The following is a 23,994-nucleotide window of genomic DNA, read 5'->3' on the forward strand; positions in this document are numbered from 1 at the left end:
ATATAATATACAATTGTGTCTCATATATATATTTACAGTATATATTAACACACACCCCGAACACTGGAGTACCCAACTCTGTAAAGCAAATATCATTAGATCTAAAGGGAGAGACAGACTATAATACAGTAATAGCAGGGAACCTGAACACCCCACTTCCAGCAGTGGACAGATACATAGACATCAAAATATACTACAAAGCTACTGCAACCAAAAAAGCATGGCACTGACATAAAAAGAGACCAATAGAGCAGGATGGATATCCCAGATTTAAAGTCATGCATCTACAGACAACTGATTTTCAAAACAGATGCCAAAAACACTTAGAAAATGTATTATCTACTTGCAGAAGAATAAGACTAAACTACTTCTCACTATATACAAAAATCAACTCAAAATGGATGACTTAAATGTGAAACCTGAAACCATGAAACCTACTGGAAGAAAACAGGGGAAAATGCTTTACAACACTGTGCTAGGCAAGGATTTTTAAAGCGAAGACCTCAAAACACAGGCAACAGAAACAAAAACAGACAAATCTGATTACTTCAAACTAAAAAGTTTTTGTGCAGCAAAGGAAACTGACAAAATGAATAGACAATCTACAGAAATAGGAGAGAATTGCAAACTATACATCTGACAATGGGTTAATATCCAGAATATATATTAAAAAAACTTAATAGCAAAAAAAAAAAACTGATTAAAAATGGGCAAAATAGCTTAACATTTCGAAAGGAAGATATAAAAAGAGCCAACAGGTATATGAAAAAATATTCAAATAAACTTATCATCAGGCAAATGCAAACCCAAACCACAACAAGACACTACTTCATTCCAATGAGAATGGCTACTATCAAAAAGAAAAAAGAAAACAAGTATTGGGGAGGATTTCAGGAGAAGGGAACACTTATACACTGTTGGTAGGAACTCAAATTAGTAGTTATTATGGAAAACAATATGGAGGTTACTAAAAAAATTAAAAAATGGAACTTCTAGATGATCCAGCAATCCTACTACTGGATATACATCCAAAGGAAATGAAATCAGTATGCCAAAGAAATATCTGCACTCCCATATTTTACAATAGCCAAAATACAGACTCAACCTAAGTGTCCAACAATGAAAGAATAGATAAAGAAAATGGGGTTATATATACTCAATAGAATATTATTCGACCATAAAAAGAACGAAATCCTGTCATCTGTAGCAACATGGATGGAAATGGAGGATATTATGTTAAGTGAAATAAGATATATAGAGAGAGGCAAATACTGCAGGATATCACTTATATGTGGAATCTAAAAAATAAAAAGTTGGTACCATAGAAGTGGAGTAGAAGAGTGGTTATCAGAGACTGGAGTGGGGAGGTGGGAGAGAAAGATGAGGAGAGGTTGGTTAGTGGGTACAAAGTTACAATAAAATAAGAAAAATAAGTTCTGGTGTTCTATTGTACAGAAGGATTATTATGGTTAACAGTAAAGTACTGTATATTACAAAATAGCCAGAAGAGAGGCTTTTGAATGTTTTCACCACCAAAAAATGATTAAATGTATGAGGTGATGGATATGCTAACTACCCTAATTTGTACATTGTATAAACAACACATAACTGTATTGGAATACCAACTTGAACTCCATAAATATGTACAATTATAATGTGTCGATTAAAAAGTTAAAAAATTATCAACATTGCTGGAAATGAGACCAAATAACCTAAAACCAACAGGAAAAAAACCTGCTATATTTATTACATTCAAGAAAAAAGGAAAACAGGTGATGGATTCAACCAAAAAACTGGTATCTATGAAACAGAAATGAAAATCTAGAATTGAAAAACTACAATTAAAACTTAAAAATTGGCCGGGCGCGGTGGCTCAAACCTGTAATCCCAGCACTTTGGGAGGCCAAGACGGGCGGATCACGAGGTCAGGAGATCGAGACCATCCTGGCTAACACGGTGAAACCCCGTCTCTACTAAAATTACAAAAAAAAAAAAAACTAGCCGGGCGAGGTGGCGGGCACCTGTAGTCCCAGCTACTCGGGAGGCTGAGGCAGGAGAATGGCGTAAACCCGGGAGGCGGAGCTTGCAGTGAGCTGAGATCCGGCCACTGCACTCCAGCCTGGGCGACAGAGCAAGACTCCATCTCAAAAAAAAAAAAAAAAACTTAAAAATTCACATGAGTGGGTACTTTAGAAACAGCAGAAGACAGAAATTCACAAATTAGAAAATAAGGCAGTAGAAAATGGGAGACTGAAGCACAGACAGAGAAAAGAACAGGAAGATGGAAAACAGTGCAAAGGAAATATGGGACAAAATAAAGCGGGAAGGAGGAAAAAGAAAATAGGGAAAAGCAATAATATAAAAAATATTCTATAAGAATTTTCCAAAATCGATGAAAGATATCAAATCAGTGTATCATGAAGATCTATAAACCCTAAATAGAATAAATACAAAGAAAATCATACCTAGCAACGTTAGACACAACTGCTGAAAAGCAAGAAAAATCTCAGAAGCAGAGGAAAAAACATACTAACTGCAAAGGAGTAACAAGAACACTGATTACTGACTCTTCAACATAAACAGAAGCAAGAACATGATAAAACATCTTTAAAGTGTTACAGAAAAAACTGCTAGAACTGTTGATGTAGGAAAAACACTCTCCTAAAACACTGCCGCGAAGAATTAAAGAAGACTAAATAAATGGAAAAATATAAATGTTTGCAGATTGACAGATTCATTATTAACAACAATGTCATTTCTCTCTGAATTGATTTATGAATTTAATGCTATTCTAATCCAAAGCCCACAGCCTCCCACAGGCTTTCTTGCGTATACCTGTGAGTGGAAATTGACAAGCTGATTCTAGAATTTACACAGAAAGGCAAAAGCAATAGTGATAGCCAAGACAATCTTGAAGAACAAGCCTGAGTACAAGCCTGAGTTACTCTACTGAATACAAACTCATGCTATCAGATATCAAAACACACAGCTTAGGCCGAGCTTGGGGGCTCAAGCCTGTAATCTCAGCCCTTTTAGAGGCAAAGACGGGTGGATCCCTTGATGCCAGGGGTTTGAGACCAACCTGGCCTACGTGGTGAAACCCCGTTTTTACTAAATCCTGTCTCTACTAAAAAAAGTAGCCAGGCATGGTGGTCCACGCCTGTGATCCCAGCTACTCAGGAGGCTGAGGCATGAGAATTACTTGAACCCAGGATGCAGAGATTGCAGTGAGCCGAGATTTTGCCACTGCACTCCAGCCTGGGTGACAGAGTGAGACTGTCTCAAAAACAAACAACAACAATGACAAAAACAAACAAAAAACCCAAACTACACAGCTTGACAGGGCAGTACTTACCTGAACACAGGCATGAGGAAAATAAACAAATGAGCAAAATAAACAATAAGCAAGTGAGCAACAAACAACTGAACAAAATAGAGACCACACAAAGTGGACACTGCAGAGCTGGAGGGAAAAAGACAGTTTTTCAATAAATGGTGGTGAATCAACTGAACATCCATAGGGATACCTAATGAATCTTGCCAATAATAAAATCCATGCTTTCAGTCAACAATTTACATTTTAGAAAATTTGTATCCATTACTGTGAGTTTAGCACTTCCCTCAACTTTTCAGAAAAGGCTGGTGGCGATATTAGCAATGCCATTTTTGATAAAGTATTTTTTTAAGTGCCAAAATGAGAAAAATTGAGAAATAGTGAAGACCATCAATATTTTCCAAATGACCAACGCATGGCATTACAAAAATCAAACATAGAGAAATGACTGATTCAATGTGCAAGACAGACCAATTGTTTCCAATGCAACAGAGTAAAAAGTTCATGGATAAAGTCTCAGACCCCATGTTGAACCTAACCTGTAAGCAACCTGTCAAGTTTTGCTACTGTTTTAAAGAATACCCAACTTATCTGAAAAGAACCTCCCTCGCATTTTTTTTTTTAACAACTTCTCTGTAGGAAGATTTCTTTCATTCAAAAAATATATCACAACAGACTGAATGCAGCAGATATGAGAATCCGACTAATATCAGAGACATTAGATTTGCTAAATTATAATTAAATCTTTTATGAAAATAGTTCTTTCTAATAAATGTTAATTGTGTTAACATGTAATGAGGCTGGGCGCAGTGGCTCATGCCTGTAATCCCAGCACTTTGGGAAGCCGAGGCAGTCAGATCACCTGAGGTCAGGAGGTTGAGACCAGCCTGGCCAATGTGGTGAAACCCCGTCTCTACTAAAAATACAAAAATTAGCCAGACGTGGTAGCACGTGCCTGTAGTCTCAGCTACTTCGGAGGCTGAGGCAGGAGAATCGTTTGAACCCAGGAGGCGGAAGGTTGTAGTAAGGCGAGATTTCGCCACTGCACTCCAGCCTGGGTGACAGAGTGAGATGAAAAGAACGAGACGAAAGAATGAGAAGAAAGGAAAGAAAGAGAGAGAGAGACGGAAAGGAAAGGAAAGGAAAGGAAAGGAAAGGAAAGGAAAGGAAAGGAAAGGAAAGGAAAGGAAAGGGGAAAGGAAAAGAAAGGAAAGGAAAGGAAAGGAAAAGAAAGAGAGAAAGGGGTGGGTGGGAGAGAGAGAGGAAAAGAAAAGAAAAGAAGAGAGGGAGGGAAGGAAGGAAGGAAGGAAGGAAAAAACGTGATGGGTTTCTCATTAGATTTAAAATGACGAATAAATATTTTTAAAATTAAGAAAAATGAATCTTGAATTCTACCTCACATCACAAGTAAAATTCAATTCCAAGATGAATTGTAGATCTATATTTGAGAAACAAAACACCGAACTTTTAGAGGAGAAACAAAATCTTCACAATCATGAAGAAAGGAAAGATTTGACTTTTTTAAAACAGGACACAAAAGGCCCTAATCACAAGGGGACAAGTTGAGAAAGGAATTACTCTTCCTCAAAAGATACCAATAATAGAGCAAAAAGAGCTGGGTTTAGTGGCCTGTAATCCTCGGGAGTCTGAAGCAGGAGGATCTCTTGAGCCAGGACTTCAAGACTGGCCTGAGGAACACAAGAAAACCCCATTTCAAAAAAAAAAAAAAGGCCAGGTGCAGTGGCTCTCACTTGTAATCCCAGCACTTCGGGAGGCCGAGGTGGGTGGATCACCTGAGGTCATGAATTCAAGACCAGCCTGACCAACATGGTGAAACCCCATCTCTACTAAAAATACAAAAAATTAGCTGGGTGTGGTGGCAGACGCCTGTAATCCCAGCTACTCAGGAGGCTGGGGCAGGAGAATTGCTTGAACTCAAGAGGCAGAGGTTGAAGTGAGTTGAGATCACACCACTGCACTCCAGCCTCACTGACAAGAGCAAGACTCCATCTCAAAAAAAAAAAAAAAAAAAAACCAGAAAAAAGGAAAAGTGGCACAGTGGATAATAGAATAAACATACCCAACAAAGGACTTCCATTCAGAATTCAAAAAGAACTTTTATAAATCAATAGAAATGATACTGACAACCCAATTAATAAAAGAAGCTATCTAAATACCTGATAGAAACATAAAGGTCATTCATCATCATTAGTAATAGGGAAATGTAAAATAAAATCACAATGAGCTAACATAATGTAATCAGCAGCCGAGTAGCAAAAATTCAAAATAAGCAAACAATAAAACACAAATATTAAGGGCTGTCAAACATGTAGAGCAACTGGAACTTAACTATACTGAGCTAATGGTTATTAAAATTGGTACAACTGGCCAGGCGTGGTGGCTCATGCCTGTAATCCCAGCACCTTGGGAGGCTGCGGCAGGCAGATCATGAGGTCAGGAGATCGAGACAATCCTGGCTAACACAGTGAAACCTCGTCTCTACAAAAAATACAAAAAAAAAAAAAAATTAGCTGGGCGTGGTGGTGGGCGCCTGTAGTCCCAGCTACTCAGGAGGCTGAGGCAGAGAATGGCATGAACCCAGGAGGCGGAGCTTGCAGTGAGCTGAGATTGCACCACTGTGCTCTAGCCTGGGCGACACAGTGAGACTCCATCTCAAAAAAAAAAAAAAATTCATAAAACTAATTTTAAAAAACAGTCACATTCTCCTGAATTTTTGAACATGCACATTTCCACTACAGTCATGCCTTGCTTAATGATGGTGATACTTTCTGAAAAATGCATCATTAGATGATTTCATCATGTGAACATCATAGAGTGTACTTAACACAAACCTAGAAGATGGTATAGCCTACTACACACCTAGGCTATATGGTATATAGTCTATTGCTCCTAGTGCACATACCTGTACAACATGTTACTCTACTGAATACTGCAGGCAACTGTGACACAACAGTCCATCATTGACTGAAACAACGTTATGTGGCACATGACCATAATTTTATTCCTAAGAATATCCTCAACAGGAGTAAGCAATAAGGGCACAAAAATAACACAATGTTAATAGAAACTGTATTATTTATAATACTGAAAACTAGAAATTGGCCGGGCGCACTGGCTCACACCTGTAATTCCAGCACTATGGGAGGCTGAGGCAGGTGGATCACCGGAGGTCAGAAGTTCGAGACCAGCCTGACCAACATGGTGAAACCTCATCTGTACTAAAGATACAAAAAGTAGCCGGGCGTGGCAGCTAATGCCTGCAAACCCAGCTACTTGGGAGGCTGAGGCAGCAGAATCACTTGAACCTGGGAGGTGGAGGTTGCAGTGAGCCGAGATTACACCACTGCATTCCAGCCTGGGCGACAAGAGCGAAACTCCATCTCAAAAAAAACCAAACAAACAAACAAAAAAGGAAAACTAGAAATAACCCAACTATGAACAGTGGAAGGGAGAAACAAATCATTATTTGCACGTACAGCAGTGAAAAAGAACACATGCAAAAACATAGAAAAATTTGGACATTTATTAAGTAAAAAAGCCTCACCAAAGGATTCTCTCTACAGCAAGTTCAGTAAGTGGCAAAACTAACCTATAGTGATACAAGTCAGAATTGTGATTACCTTTCCAAAAGAATGTTGATGAGAGCCTTCTGGAAAACTGATATCTCTATTTTCATGTGAGTTGTCATTACACATTTAGTATATATTTATTAAAATTCATTGCACTGTATACTTTTGGTGTATTCTATGTATGTTATATACTTCATGGTTTATGAATTTTTTCATAAATTGTCCCAGAATCAAACGAATTTCAATGCTAAGAGTTAAAATTTAAACATAAAAGTCATTAGTTTAAGTGAATTATGGAAATACTTACCAAAAGAGAACCTGATTGCCACTGTATCTCTCATAGCGTGCTCTTGCAGACATTAACCTATTAAAAAAAATTGAAGATTTTATCTTACATTTTGTTTTTAAAATTGTTGTAATTACAACAGAAAATGACCAGATCTACCAGCATGTTTTCACCAAAGTACAAAGAGTTTAGAAATATATCTATATTTTATATATATAATGCAATAATATAGATAATATTCAGTGGCATCAACCATAATACTCTTTATGTACATTATAAAATCTGTCAACTCACACCAAATGTTTTCATTACAAAAAATATACATTTGTCTGATTCACTACTGAATCCTCAGTGTGAAGAGCAGTTGCTGGCAGAGGCACGTACATACAAAAAAATTGCTGAATATATAAATCAGTTTGCAATAAAAAATACTTTGAGTATTACAAAATGCTAATTTTTCAGTTTTCTTTCTTCCTGATATAATTATTTGGCATATACTAACAGCTGAATTACGTTATACAGAAAACATATAATGAATAATAAATCCCTAACAATTATATTTTGTCAATCTGGTCAATAACTGGAAACTTGATGAATACCCAGGAGAAGTCACTGGATAAGCTGTTCGTGGTGGGAACACACGTTTAATTAAAATATTATATAGTTAAGTGTTTTATAGCACTCCAAAGTGTTTTTATAAATATAATCATAATGATATATGATAACCAGGACAGACAGCCAGCCCATTTTTCAGAAGAAAAAAATAAGGTTCAGAAAGTTTATGGGTCTTGTCCACAAGAGCTTAGGCCAAATCAAGGTTCCTGCTCCTTCCACATTAATACAACACTATAATACAACATACCATACCCAGCTGAAGCATTTGGCATAATAAATACCAATACACACTACAAAAAGATAACAGGAGTTTTGTCTTTACTAGCCAGCACACCCTCAGCACTGTGTTTTGCTTTAGGTACTTATTTTCATTTAATCCTTGAAATACTTCAACAAAGATACTACCATTACCCCTATTTTATTGAAGACAAAACCGCAGCTAAATGTTCGTTCTGACTTAAGGTCCCATGGCTAAGAAAAACTGAAATAAGAAAAACAAATTCAGTTTTTACTGTCAGTGTTTTTCCCCAACTCCAAAATCACCCCTACCAAAATATAAACTCCAGGAAACCAGGGATCTAATCTCTAATGTATATACCAAGGCCTTAAAACAATAAGGAATATAAAGGTACTTAACAAATATGTGGTGAGCCAATGAATAAATAAATGGCTATACAGCATGTGCTCTTAAATACAGAACCACACTTACCTAAGCTGATGTTCCCTGAGATTTGATAATATTTCCATTCCATGAAGATAAGAATAAATAGTATTTAAGTCCTGTAGAACAGAAGAAAAAAATTAGATTATTTTTCAAACATACTGTTTAAAATATAAGGCACCCCACAATTCTGATTTTAAACAGTCACTTATAGCAGAGCAGTTAACTATGGAAAAATCATAAAACCTCTGAATCATAAAAGATTTGAAAAGGCAGAGAAGAGATCCCCTCAGCTCTCAAAGGAACTCCTCTTCAACATGACCAATGGCCTCTATTCATTCAAACAATGCCAGAACCCCAAAATCATTATTTTATATGAAAGTATATTAATTCGTTATTTCACTTCTAAGCAGATGTAAACTTTTATTCTTTAGTGGCCTCCAAATATTTGATATCCAATATCCTGACTGACACCTCTAGAGACGACCCAGTTTATCAATATTCCTCTTAAAATATGACTTTCTAAAGAATTTCTTTCTAAAGAGACTCAAAATGACATAATCTACCACCAAATAAAAAAGATTTCCAACGGTACAATCCTATTGTTCACTCTGCGAAAGAGGTAGTACATCCTTCTCTATTCCTCACCCAGATAACTAGGCATTAAAACAACAACAAAAACCTCAGGATGACATAGTATAACCTCAACTAAGAGCAGTGGCATAGCAGAAGAAAGTGGAAAGACTTTACAGATCCCTGACAGCAAATGGTATTGCACCACTGATGTCATAAGATTAAAAGCAGACAAGCTTAAATTCGCTATAAAAAACATACTTCCTATTTCCCATAAAGAATAATGCCTTTATACCAGGGCAAACTACTTCTAAACACTGCCTTCCCACTCTGATATGCAACTGGCCAAGAAAATTATCAGACAGTAGTGGGGGTAGTAGGGGACAAACTAAAGACAACTTGTTTTCTAGCAGGTTAATAAGACAACATGGAGCCATTAATAAAAACAGCAAGCTAGGTCGGGCACGGTGGCTCACGCCTGTAATCCCAGCACTTTGGGAGGCTGAGGCGGGCGGATCACGAGGTCTGGAGATTGAGACCATCCTCGCTAACACGGTGAAACCCCGTGTCTACTAAAACTACAAAAAATTAGCCGGGCATGGTGGCAGATGCCTGCAGTCCCAGCTACCTGGGAGGCTGAGGAGGAAAATGACGTGAACCCGGGAGGTGGAGCTTGCAGTGAGCCGAGATTGTGCCACTGCACTCCAGCCTGGGCGACAGAGCGAGACTCCGTCTCAAAAAACAAGATAAGATAAGATAAGATAAAATAAGATAAAAGAAAATAAAAGCAGCAAGCTGAGCACTGTGGCTCACGCCTGTAATCCCAGCACTTTATGAGGCCAAGGTGGGTGGATCACTTGAGACCAGCCTGGGCAACATGGTGAAACTTGTCTCTACAAAAAATAATTTTAAAAAATTAGCCAGGCTTGTAGTACACGTCTGTAGTCCCAGCTACTCAGGAGGCTGAGGTGTGGGGGATGGCTTGATCCTGGCAAGAGGAAGTTGCAGTGAGCCGAGATCCCGCCACTGCAGTCTAATCTAGGGGACTGAGACTCCATTTCAAAAAAAAAAAAAAAAGCAATACTCTCTAACTCCAAAGATAACAACTGCCAATTAACCACAGTGGATTGAACAACCACACTTTTTTCTGCTAAATCCTTACTAAAATAACAGTGAAAAAGATGTTTTAAGTATACAAAAATAAAGATGTGAATAGGTTAAAAGAAAGGTCTACCAAATTTTAGAAGATAGCAGATGAAGCATTGATATGGTAAACTGTATTTCCAAAGATAGCCACAGAGATATTTATTATCCCATATGCTCTTGTGCAGTGCACTCTTGCCTGTAACCCATCAAAAACTGGAATCTATGTGCCCTCCCCACAGATGTGAGTTGGCTCTGTGACTAGTTCTGACCAAAAGAATAGAGGTGAGGTCGTGTAAGAGAGTCAAGTACCCTGAGACCATTAATGTTGTGAAGAAGCCTCAGCTAGCCTTGGGGAGACAGAAAGGCCACATGGAGTAACACCAAGGTACTAGATATGTAAGTTATGCCTTCCTAGAGCAGCTTAGAACTACCAACTGAATGGAACTAAAAGAATGATCCCAACTGAGGCTCTATGGGGTAGAACAACCAACCACCAGCCAGAACCTGCTGAATGCAGGTAATGAACAGATTCATGGCAAAAGTGTGGCTTATGGTAGGCCCACTGAGTCTGCAGATCCACCTAATAATGGTCATTCTCCACTCCCTCAGTTTATAATTAGAGTTTATATACTTGGCAGTTAGAATACCCTCCATAATGGGTACATGACCTGTGTGGTAAAAGCCATCATAATGGAAAAAGCCAAGTGGAAACCTCTGCCCCATTCCCCAGAACAAGACAGTAAATAAAAGACTATTTCTTCCAGAGCGGCATAGAATAAAGACTAGTGCCACCAGTAAAGACTTAGAAGTATGCAGAGGTAATAGTTTCCATTGTTTTCCATTTAATTCATGGAGAAAGCAGACAGATCCTGAAAAATGACTGTGCAGACTACCACAGAATGAACCAAATTCTAGCCCTAATCATAGCCTGCAGTCTCAGACATAATATTGCTGCTGAAACTGATTAAGCCTCAAGTACAGATGTGGTGTTACTTTCCATTACTTTACTTTCCATTCCAATTAGAAGACCAGAAAAATCTGCATTCACGCGGGGCAATATTAACTTACAGTTTTATCTTAGGACTCTTTTTAACTCTCCCGCTCTCTGTCATAACAGTCACTGGGAGTTGGGTGGGGAACAGACATCTAAACCTCCTGATCTATTTACATATATTACATCATGCTGATTGGACAGAATGAACAAAAGAATGCGATAGAGGTGACTGGTACCCTAAAGTCCTTGGTAACACATATGTGGCTCCAGAAGATGGGAGATAAACACTATGAAGACTCAAAAGATCTGCCACTTCAGTGAAGTTTTTAGGGATACAGTGGTTAGGGGCATGTCAGGATATCTCCTGCAATGTAGAAGTGACTTTGGTTTAGGTCAAGATAAAATAAGAGGAACTAGACTTACCCATCACCTAAAACAACTAAACACAACAACAAAAAAGACAAATATATAAAACATTTTTCATAAGATAGGACATCAGGAAATACCTAAAGTGAAGTAAAGATCCACCTGAAAAAATCATAATAGTAGTCCTGAACCAGGACTGATTCTTCCCTTCTCGTTGACATTTAGCAACGTCTGGAGTTATTTTAGACTGTCACAATTTTGAGGGAGTGGTGCTACTGGCATCATGTAGGTAGAAGAGATATTGCTAAACACAGCCATGCCCATTCATTTACCTATTGGCTATGGCTCTTTTCATGCTATAAAAACAGAGTTAAGTAGTTGTAATAAAAATCACCTGGGCCACAAAACCTAAAATATTTACTATTTAGCCCTTTATAGAAAAAGTCTGTTAATCCTGGATAAGAATGTCTATATTTTAATTCTTATCAGTTATGAAATGCTGGGAACATTCCTGAAATCCAAGTTCCCAGATGCCAGCCGCCAAAAGACAACTTTACAAACAGGTCTTCCTAAGGACAGCAGTCTCAGATCTGTTCTATTAACTTTTTTTTTTCTTGACAGGCTAATATTGAAGTTACATTCAGGAATGGCCTTAAAAGAAAGAGAAAAGGAAAAATCTCCTCAATGGGTACAGTTGTGAGTAGCAGATGTGGGTCAGGTTAAAGGATAGCAGCTGCTATGGTTTGGATGTGGTTTGTCCCTGCCAAAACTCATGCTGAAATTTGATCCCCAATGTAGCAGTGTTAGCAGGTGCGACCTAGGAAGAGGTGTTTGGGTCATGGGGGTGGATCCCTCATGAATAGATCAATGCCTGTCTGAGGGAGCAAATGAGTTATCACTCTCACAGAAAACAATTGGTTCCCCTGAAAGAGGGTTGTTAAACAGAGTTTGGCTTCCTTGGTTTCTCTCTGTTGCTTTCTCTCTTACCATGTGATCTTTTTTTGCAGCATGAACATGGCTCACTGCAGCCCCGACCTCCTGGGCTCAAGCAATCCTCCCACTTCAGCCTCTGAGTAGCTGGGACTACACGCACATGCACGTGACACCATGCCCATCTACTTTTATTTATTTATTTATTTTATTTTTTGTAGAGAGGAGGTCTTGCTTTACTGCCCACGCTGGTCTCCAACTCCTGGGCTCAAGCAGTTCTGCCTTGGCCTCCCAAAGTGCTGAGATTACAGGCGTGAGCCACTACGCCCAGCCTGCCATGTGATCTTCTTGCACAAACTTGCTCCCCTTTCACTTTTTGCCATGAGTAGAAGCAGCCTGAGGCCCTCACTGGATAGAGGTGGCCTGTCTAGAACCTTCCAGCCACCAGAATTGTGAGCCAAATAAAGCTCTTTCTTTATAAATGACCCAACCTCAAGTATTCTGCTACAGCAACACAAAACAGACTAAGACAGTGGCCCAAGGTAAAAATATATGTAAATTCCAGTGCATGGATGTCTGGTTAGGGGTCTAGAAGGAAAAAGACAAAAAGATCAGGGACAAGGAGGGATCAGGTAAAGACACAGGATGGAGACATGGGAATGGGCACAAAGTGTATAAAGTTTTCTGTATTCCACACTAATGTCCACCAAAAAGCATTAAACATGGAAGAGGCACTGAACAACCACGAAGATAAAATAGGATATCCCAGAACTGGTACAATTAATATACGAGTAGACTGATCACAATGACACTAGATAGAGGCTACACATGGGACCAACAATAAATATAAACTTCTACTTATCAAAGTCTGTCTAGCTACTGCTACTTCTGAATGTCCAACCTGTCAGCAACAGAGACCAACCATATGAGTTCCTGATATGATTCTATTATTCAAGAAGAGCAACCAGTCATTTGATAATAAGTAGACTATATCAGGTGTCTCTCATCCCAGAAGGGCCAGTAGTTCATTTCACAGTGATAGATATCTATATTTTGGGTTTGGGTTTATCTTACTTACTTCAGAGGTTCAGCCAGGATCATAATCCAGGCGCTTACAGAATGCCTGAACCACAGGACTAGAATCCCACACACCAGAGTCCAACCAGTGGACCCAATTCAAAGCAAATACAACAAGAGGTGGCAACGTGCTAGCAGCCCTCGCTCTCGCCGCCTCCTCGGCCTCGGCGTCCACTCTGGCCCTCGAGGAGCCCTGCAGCCTGCCACAGCACTGTTGGAGCCCCTCTCTGGGCAGGTGGAGGCTGGAGCCGCCTCCCACACCTCCCAGGGAGGTGTGGAGAGAGAGGGGCGAGCAGGAACCTTGGCCGTTTCCGCCACGCGGGCGCAGACGCACGCTCAGCGGGCCCGCACACGGAGCCGCCTGCTGGCGCCGCCGGCCCAGCGTAGTAAGGGGCTTAGCACCCAGGCCAGCAGCTGCAGAGGGTGCCTGCGGGCCGGAACTACGCTCGAGTTCTCGGCAGGCCTCAGCTGCCTCCCTGCGGGGCAGGGCTGGGGACCTGCAGCCCGCCATGCCCACCGCCCCCGCCCCTCGCCATGGGCTCCCTTGGGGCCCAAGCCTCCCTGAGGAGCGCCGCCCCCTGCACCACGACGCTCTGTCCCTATCAACCGCCCAGGAGCTGAGCAGTGCGGGTGCACAGTGCAGGACTTGCAGGTAGCTCTGCCTGGTGCTGCAGTGAGGAATCCACTGGGTGAAGCCAGCTGGGCTCCTGAGTCTGGTGGGGACTTGAGGAACTTTTATGTCTAGCTAAGGGATTGTAAATGCACCAATCAGCACTCTGTGTCTAGTTCAGGGTTTGTAAATACACCAGTCAGCACTCTGTGTCTAGCTCAGGGTTTGTAAATACACCAATTGGTACTCTGTATCTAGCTAACCTAGTGGGGACTTCGAGAACTTTTACCTCCAGCTAGAGGATTGTAAATGCACCCATCAGCACCCTGTCAAAATGGCCCAATCAGCTCTCTGTAAAATGCGCCAATCAGCAGGATGTGGGTGGGGCCAGATAAGGGAACATATGCCCAAGCCAGCCAGGGGCAACCCACTCGGGTCCCCTTCCACACTGTGGAAGCTTTCTTTCGCTCTTTGCAATAAATCTTGCTGCTGCTCACTCTTTGGGTCCACGCCTCCTTTAAGAGCTGTAACACTCACCACGAAGGTCTGCAACTTCACTCCTGTCAGTGAGACCACGAACCCACCAGAAGGAAGAAGCACCAGGAAGAACGAATTAAGTACAGATGTGCCGCCTTTAAGAGCTGTAACACTCACCGCGAAGGTCTGCAGCTTCACTCCTGTCAGTGAGACCACGAACCCACCAGAAGGAAGAAGCTCCAGACACATCTGAACGTCTGAAGGAAAAAACTCTGAACACACCATCTTTAAGAACTGCAACACTCACCGTGAGGGTCCGCGGTTTCATTCTTGAAGTCAGCGAGACCAAGAACCCACCAATTCCAGACACAACAGGAGTATGCTCACAACCTTGGGACGACTAGTCATATCACATACCACACCATCCAGAGCAACTGGCCTCACAGAATGCTGTAATAACCTTACAAAGCCATAGCTGAACTTTTAGCTCAAAGGCAATAATGTGAAATAATGGACTGACACCTTTTAATATGAAGATACATCAAACCACAGACCTCTATATGGTGCAGTATATACAGCAGGAAGAATAGATGGGCCCAGGAACAAATGAGTAGAAGCAAGAGTCACCCATTTATCATTATTCCCAATAAGCCACAAAAGGATTTTGTACTTCCCATTCCTGCAACTATGGACTCTACATGTTTGCAGGCCCTGGTTCCAAAGGCATATACCCTTGTCAGGCAATAGTACAAGAGTCTCAATGAACAAGTTTACAGCTGCCACCAGGGCACTTTAAACACCAGGGCCCAAGAGTCAGCAGGTAAGAGGAGTTGCCATTTTGGCAGGGGTAACTGATCCTGAGCAGTAGGTGGAAGCAGGGCTGCTTTTATGTAATGTGAACAGAGAGAAATGTGTGGAATCCACATGATTCACTTGGTTATTCCTTTACCTCACTGTAACTGTAAATGTACATATATCCCAACATTAGCCTGAGAAGAATGATTACCAAGGGTTCAGACATTTCAGGAAAGAAAGCTTGAGTCATACCATCACATAAGCCACTGAGACCTGCAGTGGTGATTATGTGAGGAGAAAACAAAATGCATAGTGGAAGAGAGAGGATAAGTACCAGTTGCAACCCTGAGATCAACCATACAGGGCCTGTAATTCTTCCCACCACCATCTCTTGTCTAAGTTTCTTCTCAGGAAAAGAAGCTCATTGAGAGTCATGGAGGAGCTGCTCCCTGAACCTCAAACCTATGTGAAGAAGTAGATTTGTGTGGTGCAAAGTGTAAGCTCAGATGGCCTTGAAAATATGCCTCTCAGATTCCGAACTACAGGAAGTGTAATTGAACAAAATCCCTATTACGCGGCTCTGTAATTTATCATCATGTTTGAATTGGGTCCAAGCTTCCCATGCGATATTCCCAATCGATAACTGAGCCTGGTAAAGATACTAAGGAATGCCTGTTCTGGGAGACTACTCTGATGGGTTCAAGGATTCTCCTTCCACCTTGCTAAACCTCTGTTACAGTGCAGTGTAAGGTTCTTCCACTCAACCTTCCTTTCATCTCTCCTTCATAAATGTCACATGAGCATTCTGGTGTGAATGCTCTACCAACTCTCTCCATTTTTGCTCATAGGCATTTTCCCTAATAAATTCCTTGGATGTCTAATATTGTTGTGACAACTGCTTCTAACAGAACCCAGACTAACATAAACACTTTGTAGTATTCAGTAAAGAAATTTTCTATACTTTTTGCTGGATTTATTCTTCAGTATTTACGGTTTTCTAGTATTTTTAAATAATGTCATGTTTGGCTGGGTGTGGTGGCCCACACCTGTAATCCCAATACTTTGGGAGGCCAAGGTGGGTGGAGATCACCTCAGGTCACGAGTTCGAGACCAGCCTGGCTAATATGGTGAAACCCCATCTATACTAAAAATACAAAAATTAGCTAGGTGTGGTGGCACGTGCCTACAATCCCAGCTACTCAGGAGGCTCAGGCACGAAAATCACTTGAACCTGGGAGGCAGAGGTTGCAGTGAGCCGGGATCATGCCACTGTACCCCAATCTGCATGACAGAGTGAGACTCTTGTCTCAAAGAGAGTCATTTTTTAAACTAGAGACTTTGTGGTTTATTGCTGGTTTACATAAATCAACTGATTCTATATAATGATATAATAAACTTGAGTCCAACCATCTTGTGAATAAATTCACTTAATTTTCAGAGTTTATAGATTCTTTTCGATTATCTGTATATACAATAGCACTGTCTATGAATACAGAATTATTTCTTCCTTCCCAAATTATACACTTTCCTCCATTTTTTTATGCCTTATTATGTATCAACAGCCGGAGTAAGCGTGGCCATATAGAGACAGTCCCCATTTTCCAATGGTTCAACAAGATTCCTGACTTTAAAATGATGCAAAAGTGATAAGCATTCAGCGGACACTGAATTATGTTTTTGTTTTGTTTTGCTTTTAGACACAGGGTTTCACTCTTTCACCCAGGCTGAGTGCAGTGACGGCAATCATGGCTCTCTAATGCCTGAATCTCCAGGACTCAAGCCATCTTCTCATGTTGGCCTTCCAAGTATCTGGGACTATGGGCGTGCGCCACCATGCTCAGCTAATTTTTTTTTTTTTTTTTTGGTGAGACCAGCCTGGGAAACCATAATTGGAATACCCATCAATCATTCTGTTTTTCACTGTTTTCTATGCAGTATTCAACAAATTATACAAGATACACAACACTTTATTATAAAATACGCTTTGTGTTAGATGATTTTGCCCAACTGTAGGCTAATGTAAGTGTTCTGAGCATGTTTAACGTAGGCTAAGCTATGATTTTTGGTAGGTAAGGTACATTAAATCCATTTTTGACTTACAAGATTTTCAACTTACTATGGTTATATTATGATATAACCCCACTGTAAGTCCAGGAATGTCTGTACTACAAACACAGTTGCCTGGGCCCCACCGAGTTAGGTATAGATAGGCAGGCACTCACAAAATGTCTATCCTATGGAAATGTGCTTGTAATTTTTGACAAGACAACTTGTTCTGATGGCAAACAAGTTCTGAAAATTGTAATACACAAAGGTTAGGTATGGCAAACAGAACTCCCATAACTTGACTTACTCCATGTGGGTAGACTAGCGTTAAAGGGCACCAGAATTTTCTAAGACTCTCAACTTACATAATGTTCTCTGTTACCAAGTTGCAGGACATCTTTGGTACATCATTAACGATGCCGCGAATATATGAGAAAGAATTAGAAATTAACTTTTCAATGTTAAAGTCTGAGAGAGAATTTCACTCACAAGTTTCAGGTATACATGTATCTTCAGTTCTCTGCCTAAAGAGAGACTGATATGGTTTATCACTTTAAATCTGAAAAGCCCCTCCTCAAATAGCTTCAAATATGTTTGCAATCGCCTTATTTTAAAGGGACAATTTGGACAAATGAACACGTAGTTCTTCACAACATCTGTAATGTTGACTGCATGACCCTGAATTAAAATATCAGCATTATGGCCAGGTGTGGTGGCTCATGCCTGTGATCCCAGCACTTTCAGAGGCTGAGGCAGGCGGATCACATGGTCAGGAAATCAAGACCATCCTGGCTAACATGGTGAAACCCCATCTCTATTAAAAATACAAAAAATTAGCCGGGCATGGTGGCGGGCACCTGTAGTCCCAGCTACTCGGGAGGCTGAGGCAGGACAATGGTGTGAACCCAGGAGGTGGAACTTGCAGTGAGCCAAGATCACGCCACTGCACTCCAGCCTGGGCGACAGAGCAAGACTCCGTGTGTCTGTCTGTCTCTGTCTGTCTGTCTCTCTCTCTCTATGTGTATATATACACATGTCAGCATTATCCCTGTCAGGGGTTGACAAATTTTTTCAATAAAGGACCAAATAGTAAATATTTGTGGCCCAGATGGTTTTTTATCACAACTATTTAGCTCTGCTTTTATAATATGAAAACAGCCATAGACAACAGGTAAATGAATGGGTGTGACTGTTCCAATAAAACTTTATTTACAAAAATAGCTGATCATATTTTGTTAGCTCCTGAAACATATGGTCAAAAATAGCTACAGTGTGGCCAAGCATGAATGAGCTCCTCTTTGACAACAGCCCATCTTGTAAGCTTTGGTGGAGTTCTGTCTCCCACCATGAAAGCTGAAAACACCAAATTTTTATTTTTCCAACCTCCCATACAACAAAGGCAGGGGCCAATTATTCAAGTGTTACCAATCAGACACATTCATCCTGGACTTTAATTCAGAAGCCAGTGACACCGAGAAGCAACAACTGCATAGAATACACTTGAGGAGCCAGTGACGGCAGCGGGGTTGTATTAGTCCGTTCTCACACTGCTATAAAGAACTACCTGGCTGGACGCAGTGGTTCACACCTGTAATACCAGCACTTTGGGAAACTGCGGCGGGTGGATCACCTGAGGTCAGGAGTTGGAGACCAGCCTGGTCAACATGACGAAACCCCGTCTCTACTAAAAATATAAAAATTAGCTGTGCGCGGTGGTGGGTGCCTGTAATCCCAGCTACTTTGGAGGCTGAGACAGGAGAATCACTTGAACCTGCGAGGTGGAGTTTGCAGCGAGCCAAGATCACACCACTTCATTCCAGCCTGGGTGGCAGAGCAAGACTCTGTCAAAAAAAAAAAAAAAAAAAAAAAAAAGACTACTGGAGACTGGATAATTTATAAAGAAAAGAGGTTTGACTCATGGTCCTGCAGGCTGTACAGGAAGCATGCCTGGGAAGGCCTCAGGAAACTTAAAATCATGGTGGAAGGTGAAAGGGAAGCAAGCACATCTCCACATAGCCAGCAGGAGAGAGACAGCAAAGTAGCACAAAAGTGCTACATGCTTGTAAACAACTCAAGATCTCAAGAGAATGAACTCACTATCACAAGAACAGCAAGTGGGCAAATCTGCTCCCATAATCCAATCACCTCCCACAGGTCCCTCCCCCAACACTGGGGATTACAATTCAACATGAGATTTGGGTGGGGACACAGAGCCAAACCATATCAAGGGTCTACAACATATGCAATGGACAGTACAGGTGGTTCACAGTGCAAACTGTGGCATCCGCTATTCACTGCTAGGAGCAGTAGTATCTACCAAATCTGTGATAAGAGTCACACACCCAAGCCTGTTTTTCTAGTATTCCAAGCTTAGCCCCAAGTCTGGTTTTCTAGTATTCCAAGTAATTCTGTAGCTACCCGGAATCCTTTCAGTAAATTCTTCCTTTCGATTGGCCAAAATTGGGTTCTGTTGCATATAAGTAATAACCCTGTGAGATCCCGAATCAGCACCATCAGCATCACTTGGGAACTTTGTATAAATGTAAATTCTCAGGCCTCACCCCAGACCCAGCCAATCAGAATCTCTGGTTGTAGGGACCAGCAGTCTGTGATTTAATTAAGTCCTACAGGTGATTCTTCAGCACACTAAAGTTTGAGAATGACTGTTTATAAGTGGGATCTATGTCACTCTGGATTGTCTGACTAACCTATTAATAGCGAAGGACAACAAGCACTAAGATGCCTAGTAAATCCTAGTCCCTTTCTTTGTGTACCTAGTTTGAGGGTCACAAGAATGCTAAGCATTCACAAAACAGAATAAAGAATGGTTGTAGTCGTAACCTGATTCTTTTTCATATGATGTGGAGGTTATGGCATTTTGTTTACATAGGACAGCAAGGAGTTGTGGAGTCTGTAATGCTGAGCTTGGAAAAGGGTTTCTTGGAGCTTTTATATCAATTATCTGCAAGATAAGCTTGAGGTACTATATGATCTATTAGGCATAAAGTCACAAATAAAAAAAACAAGAACCCTGACAGAGTCAGACTGGAAGTCTTATAGGCAGTCTTTGGCAGTAAAAAATCTAAATGCTAGATTCAAGGAGGTGCTAACCATTTACGCTGAATGCACTTGAAAGCTGCTCCATGTAGCTTTCAAGAGGGAAGTCGGCTGGGTGTGGTGGCTCACACCTGCAATCCCAGCACTTTGGGAGGCCAAGGTGGGCAAATCACTTGAGGTCAGGAGTTCATGATCAGCCTGGCCAACATGGCAAAACCCCATCTCTACTAAAAATAAAAAAAAAAATTAGCTGGGTGTGGTGGCGCACACCTGTAGTCCCAGCTACTTGGGAGGCTGAGGCACGAGAATCGCTTGAACCCGGGCATGGAGGTTGCAGTGAGCGGAGATCACACCACTGTACTCCACCCTGGGCAACAGAGCAAGACTCTGTCTCAATTTAAAAAAAAAAAAAAAAAAAAGAGGAAGTCATCAGAAGGGTGGGAAAACTATCCATTTGGCATATCACGACATCCCAGATCAGTAACATCTGATTCAGCACTAGTTCTGTAATTACAACAAAATACTGCAGAAATTATCCAGGGATATTAGAAAAACAGGTAACAGCTCAGGATTAGGGAATAAAATAATGGGTTCTACCTGGGGGGAAAAAAAAAGAAGAAGAAGGTGAGGAAGTGGTGATGACTCAGCACTTCCTAAAACAGATCAGCTACACCCTCTCAGCCAGTAGTTTTTACAGTGAAGTTTGCTGAAGAATCTTCTACAAATCATTTGGAAGGCAGTCTAACAATGTGGAAGATAGCTGGATGCAGTGGCAGATGCCTGTAGGCTGAGGCGGGAGTGATCACGTGAGCCCAGAAGTAGGAGGCCAATCTGGGCAATGTGGAGACACCTGGTCTCTAAAAAAAACAGCAACACACACACACACACACAACCCAATTTGGTCTCTGGAGACAACCCTGTGTTCAAATTCTGGCTATTTCAGCTCTGTCAGTTACTACTTGTGTAAACTTGGATAATCTGCTTAACATTTACTGTCTGTACAATGATAAGGATAAAATATCTCTGAACACAAATGATTGTTTTTTGAGACAGAGTTTCGCTCTTGTTGCCAGGCTGGAGTGCAGTGTTGCGATCTCAGCTCACTCAGCCTCCACCTCCCAGGTTCAAGCAATTCTCCTGCCTCAGCCCTCTTGAGTAGCTGGGATTACAGGCACCTGCCACCATGCTGGGCTAGCAGTGGCTCACGCCTGTAATCCCAGTACTTTGGGAAGCTGATGTGGGTGAATCACCTGAGGTCAGGAGTTCGAGACAAGGCTGGACAACATAGTGAAACCCTTTCTCTACTAAAAATACAAAATTTTTAAATGTTTATTAAATGTGCAGCAGAGAGGCTATCACATGGTAAACAGTAATATTTGTATTATAGTTTGTATCCTAAAATTACAAAATAAGGATTAAAATATGCATACTAAAGCATTTTGAGTATTTAAACAATATGCCAAAGTTAATATCATACATTAAACGTAGAACTTACTGATTTTCTCATTCATGGACATATAAATATATTCGGCAAAATGGCAGTAAAGAGGTAGAAAACATTTACCACAGCTGGAGCCCAGACTTTGGTTTCTAAATTCATGTCTCACTAAAGGGGATTGAAGTTCTTTGGATAAATGGCTGACTTCAGTACTAGAGCAAAGGAAGTCAGGGCCTGGAACATCTTTTTATGCCAGAAAGCAAAAAAGTACTTAAAGACTAATGGGGTCACGTCAAAAGGACATAGGAGCTGACTTTGAAAGGGCTTCCACTGGCTATATTTGGAGCACTTTGATAATCAAAAAGGATGACAATATTAAATACAAAAATAATCCTTTACTTCACAGTGATTTAAAAAAGAGAGAAGAAGAAAGGAAGATGAGGAAAGCAGTTTTATACAGAAAACAACTAATAAATGTAAAAGAAATTCAGAATCAGAAAATTATGGCCAGGCATCGTGGTCCACAACTATAATCCCAGCACTTTGGGAGGTCAAGGTGAGAGGATCACTTGAGGTCAGGAGTTCCAGACCAGACCAGGCAACATAGTGGAAACCCCATCTCTACCTAAAAAATAAATAAATAAATAAAAAATAAAAAATTAGCCTGTGTGATGGCGCATGCCTGCAGACTCAGCTACTCAGGAGGTTGAGGCACAAGAATCGCTTGAACCTGGGAGGCAGAGGCTGCAGCGAGCCAAGATCACACCACTGCACTGCAGCCTGAGCGACAGAGTGAGCAACAGCAAAGTAATAGTTAATTTAGGTGACGATTATCAATGAATGCTAAAATCACAACTTAAAACCATTGTTGGAGAACACGACATTCACACATTCTCCAACTGTAACTTCGAATCACTTATAAATTATAGCATTGTACCTTTACAACAAAAGAGATACAGATGATCCTATTTAGAATGCCCAATAATGGAAAGAACTGACAATATGTGTCAGTGATGGGACAATATGGGAAGTATGGACCACCACCTATGCAGTTTCTCAACAAAATCATTTCACCTTAATCCAATCCAGATTATGATGCATTCTATAACAGAGCTGGCCAGGCTCTTCAAAAGTGCAATGTTTATGAAAGGAAAAAAAAATACGGGACTGTTTTAGATTAAAGGAGACTATGTTAACCAAATGTAACACAACATACCGTGACTAGATCCCGGATTGAAAAATGAAACAGAAGTGAGATGGCCAGGTACAGTGGCTCACATAGTTACTAATCATTCTCAGCAGGCTAACACATGAACAGAAAACCAAACACCGCATGTTCTCACTCGCAAGTGGGAGCTGAACAATGACAATACATGGACACAGGAAGGGGAACATCACACACTGTGGGGCCTGTTGCAGTGGGGGGTGGGGGGCCTAGCATTAAGATAAATACCTAATGTAGATGACGGGTTGATGGGTACAGCAAACCACCGTGGCACATGTATACCTATGTAACAAACCTGCACATTCTGCACATGTATCCGAAAACTTAAAGTATAATTTAAAAAAAATACACCCTAAAATTTTAATTTTTAAGAATGAAAGTCTCAAATGATATGCCCAACTTCAGGACTTCAATAATTAACCACTAAAATTACAATGTATCAAAAGATTAAGCATCCAATTGTCTGTAAGTTCAAAGTGTAGCCTTTCACTTCACTTTTCTAATCCTACCATGCATTATGAAGTCACCTAACACTTGTTAATTCTAAATTCCACATGTACTTTTCAATCCTCATCTCTCTTCCAATTCTCTACAGCATTTGACTGCTGACATGTCATTCTCTCTCCTATCCCTTCTGCAATATGGTTCTCTCTGGATTCTTGTCCTTATGAGAAACATTTAGCAACACTTATAAGCACAGACTATGAAATCAGACTGCCTAGGTTTGAATCCTGACTACACTGGGTCTAGCTATGTGACATTAGACTAACTAAT

General features: G+C 40.7%; 1 protein-coding gene across 5 annotated transcripts in view; it reads right to left on the bottom strand.

Moving 5' to 3' along the window:
• Positions 1-23,994, bottom strand: part of RAPGEF6 (Rap guanine nucleotide exchange factor (GEF) 6) — a 222,103-nt gene that overhangs the window by 182,147 nt on the left and 15,962 nt on the right. For all 5 annotated transcript variants that reach the window (XM_011951038.1, XM_011951041.1, XM_011951037.1 and 2 more), the window contains exons 2-3: positions 8,535-8,605; positions 7,232-7,288 (exon numbers count right to left, since the gene is read on the bottom strand). In XM_011951038.1, coding sequence (XP_011806428.1) covers positions 7,232-7,288; positions 8,535-8,605 — 128 coding nt within the window. The remainder of the gene's footprint in view (positions 1-7,231; positions 7,289-8,534; positions 8,606-23,994) is intronic.

This window comes from Colobus angolensis, unplaced genomic scaffold, assembly GCF_000951035.1.
Source record: "Colobus angolensis palliatus isolate OR3802 unplaced genomic scaffold, Cang.pa_1.0 Scaffold314, whole genome shotgun sequence".
Lineage (NCBI taxonomy): Eukaryota > Metazoa > Chordata > Mammalia > Primates > Cercopithecidae > Colobus > Colobus angolensis.